This window comes from Siphateles boraxobius, unplaced genomic scaffold (genome assembly GCF_051911475.1).
Source record: "Siphateles boraxobius isolate OS27281-9 unplaced genomic scaffold, OSU_SipBor_1 7, whole genome shotgun sequence".
NCBI lineage: Eukaryota > Metazoa > Chordata > Actinopteri > Cypriniformes > Leuciscidae > Siphateles > Siphateles boraxobius.
The window spans coordinates 1104884-1120663 of record NW_027509197.1 but is presented as its reverse complement, the minus strand read 5'-3'; the positions used below and the strand labels follow the sequence as shown (position 1 = coordinate 1120663).

The 15780-nt window shown below is 38.0% G+C and overlaps 2 protein-coding genes across 6 annotated transcripts in view; both read left to right on the top strand.

Moving 5' to 3' along the window:
- Nucleotides 1-8690, top strand: part of myo3b (myosin IIIB) — a 198974-nt gene extending 190284 nt beyond the window's left edge. For all 5 annotated transcript variants that reach the window (XM_077217020.1, XM_077217025.1, XM_077217021.1 and 2 more), the window contains one exon: nt 8151-8690. The gene's annotated coding sequence lies outside the window, so the exon portion shown is untranslated. The remainder of the gene's footprint in view (nt 1-8150) is intronic.
- A 2289-nt stretch (nt 8691-10979) lies between these two features.
- On the top strand, nt 10980-13825 carry sp5a (Sp5 transcription factor a). The gene is made up of 2 exons (XM_077216702.1): nt 10980-11172; nt 12088-13825. The coding sequence occupies exons 1-2, from the start codon at nt 11122-11124 to the stop codon at nt 13144-13146; spliced, it is 1110 nt and encodes a 369-aa protein (XP_077072817.1). The 5' UTR covers nt 10980-11121; the 3' UTR covers nt 13147-13825.
- Nucleotides 13826-15780: the final 1955 nt, after the last annotated feature.

Sequence of the window (15780 nt, the reverse complement as noted above, 5' to 3'; positions counted from 1 at the left end):
AGAAGATCTGTGTGTTTGTAGCCAATTGTAACAGTAGTTTATATTGATTTGATGAGGTTTTTCCTTCAGAACTGCTGTCAGGCATTTTGATTTGGAGACTCTCGTGCCAAACACTATATGAAGGTTTTTTTCTTTGAAATCAATGAAGCACAGGAAAGTTTAGCCTATATTTTGGTTGATTTGTTAATCAATTACAATCCACTGAGTTGATGCATAATCTGATGTGTGACGTTTTGGTAAGAAGCCAATTCGGCATTTGTTCAGTAAATTTCTGTCACTATAAAAAAGTGGATGAATTTGTTCTTGTATTTTACGCAGATTTACACATCCCATATTAATAATTAGAGTCAAATAATTGTAATGAAACATTGTTCTCAGATGTTGGTAAATATGCTTGTCCTGAAGAGATGAATTTGAGAACGGCTGATCTAAATATGCAATTTGTTTCATGGTCCGTGCATATTCAAATTGGTGCATACTTTGTTGTTTCCGTTATAGAAGAGTGTGTAGAAATTGTTTTTCCAGTTATCTAAATTTTTCATGATCTTTGTTAAGTGTTGTTCAGTTTCCTCTGTTCATTTTTACAATTAGTGTCATCATTTGTATCTAACTGATATCCGTTTCCCTTCCTCAGAGCATTCTGACAGAGGTGAGAAAACTCCTCTGTTTGGTTGCACTTTATTTTACAGTATGTGCACTTTTAATGTAATTACAGTGTACTTACCAAGAAACTACGGAGTAATATAAGGTGACATCATGGGTTAAGGTTAGGTTTAGGGGTATTTCAGGACTAGTAACTAGTTATTACCCAGTTATCGTAATTGCAACAATAAGTATATGTACATCCAAAACAGTGCTACCTCTTATTAGGTTCTCATCTCTTTCCTTTTACATGCATCATAAAGCAGTTTCCCACTGAACAATACGTCTTTACTGTGATTTTGAGGTTAGATGGGTAAACTCTAAAAAAGGTACAAAGCTGTCACTGGGACGATACCCTTCAAAAATGATCTAATATTTACCATTTAGATAATAATACTGTGTATACTCTTTTGGTATGAATATGTACCTTTAAGGTCACTCTTTAGCTTTTGAAAGGGTACCGTCCAAGTGACAGTGTATAGGCTCAAGAGGCTTTCAAAAGTTTTGGGTAGGCTTTCAGAAATTTTGATCTTTAAATTTATGCCAAGTTTGTGACATATTTGGAAAACGTTTTAAAGACAAATATTACTGTGAGTGATTTTCAAGCAGGCACATTATTCACACTTCTGTGAAGGTGTTTTGGACACGAGTGCTTTCCCATGTATTACAGTGAATGAAGAACCTCCTTGTTCATAAATAGCCTCCATGTCTCACAACAAAAGGTTAGTCAGATTTTGGTTTTAGAATTCATTTTAATGTTTAACCGAAAGTGTCGATTTTATACTCAACTTCCATGCAACTTCCTCCTAAAACACTGAATTAAAATTAACCGATTACCAAAATTACTCAAGGCCTAATTTCGAATGACAGTAATGCTTAAGCCAGCAGACAGAGACAATATGGAAACATAATCATCACAAAGTTCTGTGAATGTGAGTTTGTCAGTGTTTGTGTGTCAGTGTGTGCATACTGACTAGCTCTAGTTCTAATCATAGCTGGCCGTGTCCAGTTTTCCTGTGCTCGGATGAGGCGGTAATGAGAATATTCTGCAAGCATTATTCCCCGTCTGAGAATATTTAGTTCCTCTGAAAAGCGCCGGCTGAAATAGGTCACTCTAACACCCGCGAGTGCCTCTTTAAAGAACATCGAATCCATTAAGAGAGATCTTGTTCCCTAGATTATTTTGGCCCTGTTTTACCATGGAAATCAATTTTGAACAAGCTCTCTAGTTTTTGTGCTTGCGAGAACCCTGTGAAGATTTCCTTCATGGCGGGGACTGTTCTTCAGTAGACTTTCTTTAACCGAGACAATACTACAACCGAAGAAACTGCATATGGTGTAAAGTACGTGGAACTCTGATTGTCCAGCACAATTATTTTATTGACAAGCAAAGCTGATCTTGTGTCAGAAGCTCAATGTTGGCCCTGCACCTGTGCTCTTTAATATCTCAATAACTCTCCATAAAACCAGGACTGCCTATTCTTTGCGCTCATTAAAGCGCCCTTCGCATCTGGAGCGCCTGACGATCTCTTTTAATGTGGTCCGCACTCCGCCGAAGAGTTTCCCCCCTCGGTTTTAACTGTTTGTTCTAGACCGTGTGTTTTCTTTCCCAAGTATGCAGAGCAATGTGGCACCTTTCAGATATTCTGCAGCCGTAATCTTTAGATAGAGGAGTATTTATTGTCAGACAGCACACTCTCTCATACTAATAGACAGGGTGGACTTCAAAGGGGGAGCACAAATAGACTAGCATTGTCCTGTCTCTATATCCTCTAGAGTTCAAAGGAAGAGTTTTGAATAGCAGTGTTTCCAAAGCCTCTCTTTCAAACCTGCTGGGATGTAAAGCAGGTAACCTGCTATTGATACACAAGAACACACACTCCCGCACTCTCATATATGTTCATTTGCTAGTAAACGCTTCCCGCGAGCTGCATCTCCTAATCGCGGCCGGGATAATAAAGCTGGGAATGAAAGTAAACACTTTATTTTGCCGTCTTTGCTTGCCGCCTCTCCGAATAAACAGGTACTTTAGGATATTTTCAGATTAGCACCGCAACACTTTTACGCTGACTGATGTGTGACAGACAGACAGGCATAAGAGCCAAACAGATGTCGGGTACAGGGGTGGGCGCCCTCCCTAAAGACTGATTTAATGAAGAACCGCGGAAAGAGAGAGGGTTACGAGGAGAAAGACAGAAGGAGAGAGCGAGCTATAGCGTAAGATGTAGAAAGAGAAGGGCTGAGAGGGGGAGAAGGAGATAAAAGAGTGAGTGGAGTACGCACATCAAAGACTTGCTAATGATGGTGGATGCCATTAGGGCTTGTAGTGGCCTTTGTTTCGGCTTCCTAACACCTGCAATTTGTTGAGGGCTTTCTATGCCCCGCTGAATTACCCACATTTGCATGAGCACTGAGTGAATACCGAAGGGATAAAAGTGGGAGATTTTACCCCGCTGCATTTGGACTTGAATGTGCCCAAATCTTGCCAATGTTGGTCATCTGTCTCTCAGTAGTAACTGAGCTATTAGCTCAACTGTGTCTGAAAGATTTAAGGTTTACCAAACCAGTCTATACTTTGACAATCGATTTCCGGTTCCTCAAATACAGGCTCTTTTATGTCCTGGGTCGAGTTGATTTTTCTCTTTTTTTAAATCAGATTTCCAACTTTTTTCTAAAACTGTTTTGAGAGCTTTTCACTGTGACTTCATTGTTTATTTTTGATGCATTGAAAATGTTCTATTTCGTATTACTGTACCCCGATTTTTACTCCTCAAATATAAAAATCATAAAAAAACTGTTTGATAGTTAAAACTATGATAATCTAAACAGGCAAACAATAAAGATAAACCATTTAAATGTGTGTTACGCTATTGTTCAAATGTTAGGAGTCAGTAATTAAAATCAGCATCATTACTCCAGTCTTCAGTGTCACATGATCCTTCCGAAATCATTCTAATATGATGATTTGATGATCGAGAATCATTTCTGATTATTATAAAGGTTGAAAAGGTGTGCTGCTTCATATTTTTGTGAAAACAGTGGTGCATTTTTTAATTAATATTTATTTTAACATTATAAATGTCTTTACTGTCACATTTGATCAATGAAGTGTATGTGAAAATTATTTATATCAGATTTTATACTAATTGGCAGTCAGACCAACAAACAGACCAGCAGAGTTACTTGTTTAACAACTATGAAAATATATTTGTATTCTTTAATAAACAAGCTGTAATTTTGTGCAATTATGTAGAAAATGGTTAAAATATAATTTATTTGTGTGTATGTAGGATAAAAAAATGCTAGCTGTAAAATAAGCATAGTTGTCCACTTTATTTTTTTTTTTAAAGAATAGCGTTCTACCAGAGAATGCTATTAAACGCAATATGTAATTTGACATGTGACTAGACAGTGAGACAGTTTTCTCCTGTGATGTATGCAAATCTACTTTGGTAGTACAAAAATTAAGTATGGAGACAAGTGAAAAGTGTTGGAGAAACGTGAAAGTGCTGAATTCTGTAATCATGGGGTATGAGCTGAACGCTGTCCCGCGCACGGCCATATGGAAGCGCGCGTAGCCCATATCTCCTGAAAATGAGCTGAAGTTTCTTTTCCTGCGGGGCTTGGATTGAGGTCTGGGGAAAATCAGAGCATGAAATTGCGATTAGCCCCTGTTGTTTCTGCAGACCAGGAATAGGCAATAGCACTTGGCATGGCCGAAGGTGTAACCTGTTTTGTTTGGCCTTGATGAAGCCCTCCCAGATGGTGCTCGCAGCTGCCACTGAGCAAACGCAAGGAGAGGTGGCCAGGACCTGTGTACATTCAGCAGGAAAAACAACACATCAGCGATGGAAAGAGACTCAGTGTACACTGATTCTTGTGCCTCATCTCTTTTACCTGGAAAGCAATTGACCTGTATTTCAGCTTGAATCCTTAGATTCTCTATGATACGCTTTTCCTGTTAATCAGAATATAAATTCTGGCTTCATATAAATAAATAAAAAGATCTTTAAGGACAGAGTGCAGGTCAAAAGTTTGATTTCTGAATGATCATGTGACACTGAAGACTGGAGTAATGGATTTTGAATACAAGAATGAATTACATTTTAAAATATAGTAAAACAGAAACCAACTAATTTAAATTGTAATAATATTTCATAGTTTTACTGTTTTTAATGTATTTTTAAGCAGATAAATTCAGCCTTGGTGAGATTAAGAGATTTCTTTCAGAAACATTATTAAACTTTAATGTTTCCAAACTTTTGAGGGGTACTGTAAAGAAAAAGTGGTTGGATCTGTATTATTTTGGTATCATACATATTATTATATTATTTATAGATACTATTGTAGTTTTTAGTAATATTTTTAATTGGTTTTCATTTTAATTTTACTTAAAGGTTAAGTAATTTTGTTTAGTTTTAGATATGTAAGTGCATCAAGTTAAACTAAATGCAATTAAGAAATGTTTCCTTGGCTGTCTACCCACTTTTTACCCAGCCGTCCAATCACAGTGGAGGAGGGGCAGGACAAATACCAAAGCGACCAACTACAACATCCTGCTTGTACAACATCAACAGATGACAACAACAATGGAACAAAGTCACTTAAAACAAGGGCCAGAGCAAATACTTTACTTTCTGTCGACATTTTATATTCAGAAATAAGCTATCTGTGAAAACATATACACTTCTGCAGATGTTCCCTATCATAGCAACCAAAAGTCTCAACTGAAAAAACAATGAAATGTGCGGCTGAACATTTCGGCCCCAGTTAGCCGGTTTTTTTAGCTGGGTAAAATCGCTTTGGTGGACACATGGCCTAAATGCTAAACTAAACTCGATCTCTGTAGTACCTCAATCGTGTCTCAAACAGATAATCAAATGAAGTCTATTGCTTAAAGAGTTAGTTCACCCAAAAATGCAAATTCTGTCATGAATTTTGATGTAATGCTCAATCTCATGTTGTTCCAACCCCATAAGACTTTCGTTCATCTTCGGAACACAAATTTAGATAGTCCTTGTGAATACAGTGACTCAACCTTGAGTTTAGCGACGAGAACACTTTTTGTGCGAAAAAAATCCAACTATTCATTTTCTTCTATGTGGGCCTCTGAGTGAGTTCATGAGAGCACCATGACACATGCGCGAGAAGTCACATGACCAAAAAATGTTCGTCCAATATGTTACGATGTCCTACCTGCCTGTCAACATATGTATTTCCACACCTCCACACACCTGATTTCGCAGACATCACACTTCATCAGAGCATTTCATGCTTTGCAGAGTTAGACAGACGTCAGTCACTGAGAGACACAAACAAAAGCGCAGCCGTCTTTTACAGTTCCTCCTGAACCAAAATAACCAGCAACCATAACCGTAATTACGAGACGGCAACCCTTGATATTCTACCTGGACCTGTTTACGTCCTCAGACTCAGATGTATGCGTTTCTGTGTAAACACTATCAACGTCAAAATGAATCTGCAGCAGTCAGGTGGTACATCTAGAGCTCTTGAAGTTTACGTTTATTACTATTGTAATGTTATGTGCTTTGAGACATGAGGTAGTTGAACGCCGCCTCTCGTGACACTTTACAGACTCTGCTGTGAACGTTCATGTGTTTTAAAGGTGTGGCTTTGGAGATGCTCTGAAGGGAGGGTGGGATCTTATGCTTTCAAAGCTAGCTCTGAAATACCCTACCTTTACGTCTCTTGATCTGTGAGCAATACTTTGTCCTCTGGGATTTGTGGATTTTGCAGCTCTATTTTCCATCATGCAATGGTTTAAACATGATCTTTAATTCCATTTGACCTACCATTGTTTAATATTAATTTGCCTTCAAAATTGTTTGTTGGTATGAGTGTATAGTGAAATATGAATGTTAATTATCTCGCTCTCTGCACTCAAAAAACTGAAGTGTTTGATTAATTCGGCTAACAAAAAGAGCCATAATTGTCCCAAGGACAAACATCTGCACAGAACTTCAAACCCCGTCAGACTGAATCTAAAATTCATAAATATCCATGAACTATATGTTCAGCCCCTCCGTATAATCCGAAACCTCTGATCCCGCTCGAGGAAGCCAGACGTGACCCCAACAATTACCGCGGGAACCGAGCGGGTCAGAGTTGCGATGCCACACACAGCGGCGAGCGGCTGGTTAAGGGACGACCTCTCCCTCATCTCCTGACCCGAGGCCCGTCAGCGCACCGCTCCTTTTAAACGCGCAGCCCGAGCACAGGCAACAGTATCAGGTTTCAGGGGAAAATGTTGGAAATTAGCAAGAGCAGAGTCAGGCTACACCGCGTCGAGGGCAGAACACAATGGCAGCTTTCTGTCAGGGAGAAACTTCAAAGGCCCGCTGAGTGACTACTCTGAGTTGGACTTTGTTGTAGATCACTGAGGAAATTCACAGATGTTTTCCCATACGAGACACCATTACAGAGGCTCTCGTACCCGGTAGCCCTGAGCATTTCTCTGCCTTTCCATCTCTCCTGCTCTTGTGTGTGAGACAGATGTGGAGACCCTTTTTTCTTTTTTAGACTTTTCACTTATTTTCTTCTGCTGTCTGTCCAAAGAACATGAAAAGCTAGACACGGATCTGACCTGTCCGAAGGAGACCTACAAATGAAGAAACTCACTGTTGACAGTTTTATCAAAAACTCGCTGACAGCGCCGTGATCTTGACCGAAGACATCACTTGTGTGTTCAAGTTGTGTGTCACCAGAGAACTCCTGATATTTTACAATATTTACATTTACATGATTTGATTAAGATCTCCCATTAACCCTTTAAAGCCTACTGTTTCTTTGGTCACTAAATTATTAACATGATAAAAACTTGGCCGAAAAAACTTGTTGCACACAATCTTATACATGTCTTCTGTCGCCTGATTGTTAGTATATTTTTTTATCAAGTAAAGGACAGTAAAGCATAATTCCATAATCCTCCCCCTTCACATTTTTATCAAGTAATCAAGGAATAACTGGTAACACCTTACGATAAGATTTCACTTGTTAACTAAAATGAATATATATATATATATATAATGTTATACATACATGTTATTGAGAGTTGAGATTGACAGCTGATATGTATATGCATTTTATGTATGTCGTCTGCTATACTGTTACAAAGATCTCATTGATTTACATTACAAGCTATCAGAACTTGTCACAACATATCACATGTCAAGCTATCAAACTTTTGGCCATATAACTTCACCAAATTGCATATTTTTGCTCTGTTTGGGCAAACTGAGGTGTTTTTTTCCCCTCCTCGAGTATGAGCCATCAAATATAATGCTCAACAACAAACACGTGCTTGTATTTTTTATGTATTTTTTTGTTGTTGTTGTTATATTTTGTATAAAGGTTCGATTAAACTATACAATTTTATAAAATTACATTTATCACACTATTATTTAATATCAAGCTTTTCAGGATTAAATGAGTCCATTTATGTTTTATGTAACTGCTAAAACTAATCACCTTCTTTCTTTCTTTTACAGATTGCCTTTTCCAGTGTTTTGCTACGAAATGTGCTGTACATATAAAATAATGAGGAACGATTATTTATGTATGCATTATTTTCTCAGTATTTGGATTTGCATATTTATTATGAAAGGCAAACATGCTATTTATCAATTTTCTTGGAATGAAAATGAAAAACACATATTATGGTTAATTCTATAAGGACTCTCAAAGGCATCCTGCTGAATATTTACAATAATTTGTTGCCAAACAACATGATTAGATGAGCGATGGCTGACTCACTGTGCTGCTTTTATTTATTTCTTTTTTAAGACTGTTTGCTCCGGGCTGTTTATGAGCGACTGACCATAAAGCAAAGTGTGTACATCCTCGTTCTCTGCATTACTCATTGATGTGTTGATATAAAACTCCCTTTTCTGGTAATAGATTCATTCCAACTAGACAGTATAGTTCACACTTCTGTGAATGGCATGTGAGTTTGGGTTGGTGTTCTCAATCCAATCTCACCAGCACTTTTGTATCCCAATTTGTCTGAGAAATAAAATCAACAAAATCAAGTTTGCACTTTTGTCATTTATCGTGTGCTGCTAATTTAAAAACTCTTTGCGTGCAACGTATAACCTGAATTAAGGTTGCAAAAATGTGTGGTCGTTATTAACCTGTCTGGACCCATATACTCATATGTAAAGGAGATATTTAGTTAAAACTGACTGTTAAGAAGAATAAGCAGAATTGTGTCCCCTTGCGATTCTCTAAGGACTTCAGGAAAACTGAGACCTCCTCCCAGTGGGATTCCCCCTCCTTCCCCCGTTACTATGTGAGAAACCTTAATCCCATCAAAAGAGCTGATCTGCTTCAACATCAAGCACTCCAAACTGCTGGAAAGGGACAGTTTAAAAAGTCATAGATTAGAGGCATCTCTCTGTGGGAGTTTGCTTGTCTTGTTTTTATTTAGTCTACTGCTCACATTCGAAGCTGCACTCACTGATATGACAGTTCACTCGCCAGCAAAACTTAGAAACTACTATACTTTGAAGCAATTTTCATGTGAGCACTCGTTTGCGATGCTTGATTCCTGTAATATTTGTGGAGGCGTCACGTGTGTCGGAGAATGGGTTGCAGTGAAAGCTTGACTGGTTCGGGCGGAGAAGAGGGAGGAGAACTGGAAAATGTTCAGACTTTCTCAAAGACTTGATCTCCTCCTCTCGCCAGCCTGCAAATCACACAACTAAGACATCATCACCATCATCATCATCATCATCATCATCGTGTCATCTCCACACCTTGATGGGTCGACGTTGACTTGCACAGGGTGGTGTGGGACTGTTTTTTCCCACATCATTTGTCTTTTCAACTATGAGAACAATAAGCAAGCGCTTGTTCTTTTTGTTCTTTTGTCACAATCAATTAGTGCATGTGATTTGAGAGCATTTTTGTTGACAACCTAGTCTTATTTTTTTATTATTATTTGTTAAATAACCTCTGTGGGAAAATGTGTTATCTGTCGATCAAAGTCATGTGTTTCATTTGTTTACATTAGTGAATGTATTAACTAACATGAACTAACCATGAGCAACACATTTGTTATCTTTGTATAGTTATCAATTACAAATCCAGTGTTTTATTGTTTGTTCATGTAACTTCACAGTGCATTAACTAATGTTAACAAATACAACTTTTGATATAAATAATGTATCAGTAAATCTTGAAATTAACATTGACAAATATTAATAAATGCTGTAGAAGGGCAGTTCATTACTAGTGCATGTTGACTCATGTAGTTAACTAATGAAACATTATTGTAAATTGTTACCACATATTTAATGTTGGGTTATTTGTAATTCAATTAAAATGTTAGGTAACACTTTAGTTTAGGGTATAATGCTCACTATTAAGTTGCTTATTAGCATCATATTATTAGGATATTGACTATTTATTAGTACTTATAAAGCACATATTAATGCCTTATTCTGCATGACCGTATTTTACATCCCTTAGTCCACACAATACCTAAACTTAACTATTAACTACAATTTACCTTAATGCCTATTAATAAGCAGTAATTATGATTTTAGTGAGGCAAGGTCGTAGTTAATAGTGAGAATTGGACCCTAATCTTAAGTGTGAGTTAGCCTACTGCATTTTTTCAAATGCAGGACAAATTGCAATTTCTAATTCTTAAATCACTAGATTGCATTTGACCAATTCTATTTTGAAAGACACCATTGCAAACTTATCTATAGCCTACTACATTGTGTGTATAATAACTGACTGATATGGCATGTTCACTGTGATTTTTGGAGTCAAACTCATTGTAAGTGTAACTAATTTAGCCATTAATCGTAAATTAAATGTTAAACTATGTGTGAACTTTATACTGAGTCAAATGGTTCCTTCCTCTTGAAGTTATCTCATAAGCCCGCAAAAGATCTCTGGAGATAACACACAGTCGCATTGTCGCACAACAAATCCTTAATTACAGAAAGGGGGATCGGGTGACTCCGGCATCCAATAGCGGGGGTCTCAGGCGGCGAGGGGGTCTTTGATCAAGAAAATCCAATTATTTGTGTATATACATTTCCCACATAGTGATTACTTCATTAATTGTCCCGCCTTTATCCCCACCCGTCCCATCCCCCACTAATAATCAGCCCTTTTATCCAGACCAACAAACACACCATAGGAGCTTTGTGTGGATTCAGAGGATTTGCTTCCCCCTCTCAAAGAGCCGCTCTTCTTTGATGATTGGGCAGCGGCGAACTTCAAAGTCATAAATCTCACTCCTGACTGGCTGGCGGCCCACCAAAGTCCTTATCAAATCCAAAGAAGTGATCCTTCACTCCCTCAGATAGTCCAGGGATAGCTGGAGGAGAGGACGCGACGCCACCGCGCACAACACGCACAACACGCTCAAGTCTTTTTTATTTTGAAGAATTGAATTTGGCTGCTTTAAATCGAGAAGCTTGAGGAACTCGAGGAAGTGTTGCCATGGCAGCTGTGGCTGTGCTGAGGAACGACACACTACAGGCATTTCTGCAGGTTCGTCCAAACTTTCAGATAGTCTTGAAAATGTCGTTCGTAAAGTGCGACGCGCGTCGCTGGGATAACGATGCTTATTTGACTTATTTGAGAGTCTCTGACAATACAAACTACTGTAACGCGACATTATTACTTTATTCCGCGAACTATTATTCAAACGATTTCATATTCATCATTAACCAAACGTGTGCAGATAAGAATTATAGGAATGCAGTTTCCATCCATTTAATTAGTTATCATTAGTATAATTTGATTTAATGGAGTTTTCAGTTCAATATAAAAGTTGTTACTGTAAAAGGTCTTACTTTACTGAACTTACGGTTCGATTTTAATCATCTCTAATTAAATTCAGTGGTACAAAAAGTGCAATAAACTTGCTACTGTAGTTTAACACGTTCATTTTGAGTGCAATTAAACTTCAATTTAGTGGGTTGTGTATTTTATTTTATTTTTATTTATTTTTTTGTCAAACATCGCAGATTATTTAATCGTCTTTTTTTTTAAACTGACTGCTACGACATGTTCACTGTGGTTTTTGGAGCAAGCCAACAAGTCAAACTCATTGTAAGTGTAACTAATTTAGCCAGTATCGTAAATGTATTACCAAACCATGTGTGAACTTTATATTGAGACAAATGGTTACTTGAAATCGATTCTAAACATATTTCACCAATGCAGCTAAAGTTATGCAAATAGAAATTAAATGTCTGTCCATAATAGTTTCATTGGCTCGTTTTGAAATTGTATCTGCATATTGCTTCAATTCCTTTATAAACCCTGTAAAATAAAGTACATTTGCATGAGAATTTTGTAGGAATCATTGAGCAAAAAGTGTGTGCAAATCTTCCCCAAAAAGTGTTTTTTTAACCATGTGTCATGTGTAAATATTTAACATGACTCTTTCTCACGATCCAGGATCGCACTCCAAACTCCTCGCCGGAAAACAGCAAACATTCTCCTCTGGCTCTTTTAGCGGCGACGTGTAACCGGATCGGTCATCATCACGGATCCGCCCACACGGACTTTATTCAAGTTCCCTACGACACGACCCTCGGGTCGCCGTCACGGATTTTCCACCCGTGGAGTAACGAGGCAAATCCCCAATCCACGCTTTCCGGCAATACCTCTTTTGGACTATCCTCTAAATCTCACCTGCAGGGCTCCTACGCCTCCCACCATGAGCTCCCGTTAACCCCTCCGGCCGATCCCACATATCCATATGATTTCTCTCCGGTTAAGATGTTGCCATGTTCAATGCAGTCGTTACAGTCGAGCTGTCCGCCAACCTACGTTCCCGCCGTCACCTACGCCGCGCCGGCCCCCATCCCACCCTCCATTCCCGGTTTTGTCCCGGGACACTCGGGCCTGGTCCATCAGCAGCCGAGACAGCTTTCTCCAAACCCGGGCGAGGATATACCGTGGTGGAGCCTTCAGCAGGGAAACCACGTCAGCCACCCGTCGCCCCTCGGTCCCCACCGCTTCCCAATCCAGAGGGGTTTGGTGTTGGGACACACGGACTTTGCCCAGTACCAGACCCAGATCGCAGCCCTTCTCCATACCAAATCCCCCTTGGCCACGGCCCGGCGCTGCCGGAGATGCCGGTGTCCCAACTGTCAGTCGTCCAGCTCCAGCGACGAGCCCGGGAAAAAGAAGCAGCACATCTGTCACATCCCCGGATGCGGGAAAGTATACGGGAAAACGTCCCACCTGAAGGCGCACCTGCGCTGGCACTCGGGAGAGAGACCCTTCGTGTGTAACTGGCTCTTCTGCGGGAAGAGTTTCACCAGATCGGATGAGTTACAGAGGCACCTGAGGACTCACACGGGGGAAAAACGCTTCGTGTGTCCGGACTGTTGCAAGAGGTTCATGAGGAGCGACCATTTGGCCAAACACGTGAAGACGCACCAGAACAAGAAGAGCAAAAGTCACGAAAAGACTGATTACGTGAAAAGAGAAGACCTGAGACCTGTGTAGTTGACTTAGATGAACATAGACTAGTGCAATATAATCTTCAGGATCCTAATGAAGTGAAAAACAAGCTTTTATTTTTTCATTAAAAAGGTTCATGAGACTTACTTAGACTGGGAGTCTTTTTTTTCTTGGACTTGTAAATATTATTTTCAAGTCGTTTCCTAAAGGAACCCTGGATAATGTGTCCTGTCCCTGAGCTACTCAAAACATTAACACGTTTTAACTTGTGTTAAGATCTCTGTCTTCGGTGGAAGATTTCTTTATCCTGTAAATATATTGATAGCTTTTGTTGAATGAAAGTGTCAGTTTTTCGCTCCTTGTGGGGTGTTTTAGCATGCTATTAAAAATCATCTGTTAAACTGCCAAAATTATTGTGTGAAAATAAAGAAAATGACTTGTACATGCCATCGAAACATAAGACGGTGAGGTGGAGTTGTTATTAAAAGTGCATAGATTTATTTTTTGAAGAGGAAAAATGCAAGTTAAATGGATGTCAAAGTTTTATAGCGTGTGAGTGTGTATGAAACGCCAACAGAGAAACAGTGAAACTCTGTTGGGTGTCTGTGATTGAGAATCAAGCACTGTGAGATTTATCACTTATTAGGATACGTAGAGTTCAAAGGACGACATCATGATTTTAAATTAGCAAAAATGACAATAAAGCAAACATTAACTGACGTCAGCTGTATTTTTCTGTTTTTCATGTCACTCGTGAGCATTTTACAGATGCTGTCAGTGTTTGATATGTAAAATATATAAACACAACCCCTCGAGCTATCAAAGAAATGCAGTTTTCTTCGAAATCTCAGAATCGCATCAATGAAAAGATTACGTGCCGAAACTGTATGGCAGATGTGTTACTATCATGTCATCTAAAGTTCATTTAATACCATCTATGGTATTAATTATAAAATACAGTAGAATATCATTTCTGTGCCGCACAAATCTCCTCCATCTAGATAAAACATATTCAGATGCACTGCAATAGTAAATCTAATTTCAGTGCAGAATTGATATCTAATCAAGTCCATTTTAACCTCAATCTCAGTGCGTTTTGATTTTTACTAGATGGTTTCTGGCAGTTAACTCTAAATAGAAGGAGAATGATGGTAATAATCAATTATATGTCTGAATTGTATTGACAATTTTGCATGGAGAAAGACATAGTTGCACAGAAAGCCCACAAACTTTTGAAAAAAAAAAGTGAACATTTGGTCATTAAGTGAGGCTTTTCATACAATTTTCTTACAATTTATATTATCTTTCATGCCTTGACAAAACGTTTCACACGTGACAACATCTAAAACCAGCATTGCTAAGTCAGATTGGAGTATGAAGGAAGCGTTTATTAATGATATTTGGAAAGGGCTTTTTGGCACCTAGAAAGATCATGTCTTTGCTTCTCCAGCAACAGCGCCTCTGTTGGTAAAATCACTAAACGCTTCTCTAATGTTTGCCCACTTACTTGTGTTTAGAGGATCTAGCTGTTTTCAACAATATAGTTGTCTCTTCAGCTATATAAGTGCAAATACAGCAACAGATTTAATGATTTGCAAATATTGTTGCAGTTCTGCATAAATTGTAAAAGGTTTTAATATCCCACATATTTTGTTTATTAAACACACTATAAAATCAAATTGTTTTAAGAGTCATAAAACCCCTTTCTCATTGAGGAAATACACTATGTTATTGGTGAAGATTGTGTTTGAGTTAACGTTTATGTAATGTTTTGTAATGTGTTCCTCAAATGTTTTTCTGTATTCTGGGAGGGGGGGGGGGGGGGTATTTTTATTATTATTATTATGTTTTCTCTTAAAACCACTCCATGAAAGCCATAATTCTAGTTTCCAAACTCACCGTACTACTTATAAAAAAGTGTTTTAATGCATTTTGTATCTATGTTATCAGAAACATCTTGTGTCTGTGCCGGATTAGTTAAACGCAATCATTTTCTGGATCTTCGTACATAAACATGATTGAGCTAAATATTTTAACAAATTAGTATCTAAAATTATGTAAAGAAGAAAAGCCCTGTTTTTTTTTATTTACCTTAAATGATAAATATATTGATTTTAACAAATAGCTTTAAACTTTATTGTTAAAACAGTTATTTTACACATTATATGATACACAAAATTATATGATCAACCAATTATGACAACATGTGTTTTTACATTGCTGTAACTCATCAAAATAAGTTGAGCAATTTTCCACTTATGTTATACAAGATTCAACTCATTTTTTAAGTCAGTTGCATGTATTTTAAGTTGAAATGACTTAAACATCCAAGTTGATTGTACTTAAAAATGTAAGGCAGCAACTTTTTTTGTAGTTCTATTATAATGAATACTCAACAAATGATTCAGACATTCTTAGTTGTCTCTTCACATTCATCCAAATACTTTCTTTCCAGAGTGACACAGAAATACATGTTCGGTAAGTTTGGCCTTAAAGGAATAGTTTACGCAAAAATGAAAATTTGGTTCAATCTAACATGTTCAATGTGTCCATCCACTGTCTGGTTACCCACATTCTTCAAAACATCTTCTTTTGTGTTAAGCAGAAGAAAGAAATTCAGGTTTGAAACAACTTGAGGTTGAGTAAAAGATGGCAGAATTTTCATTTCTGAGTGAACCA

Coding starts and splice junctions, on each gene's coding strand:
- sp5a (XM_077216702.1), top strand. CDS start 11,122: ATGGCAGCTGTGGCTGTGCTGAGGAACGACACACTACAGGCATTTCTG. Junction 11,173..12,087: donor CACTACAGGCATTTCTGCAG/GTTCGTCCAAAC, acceptor CTCACGATCCAG/GATCGCACTCCAAACTCCTC.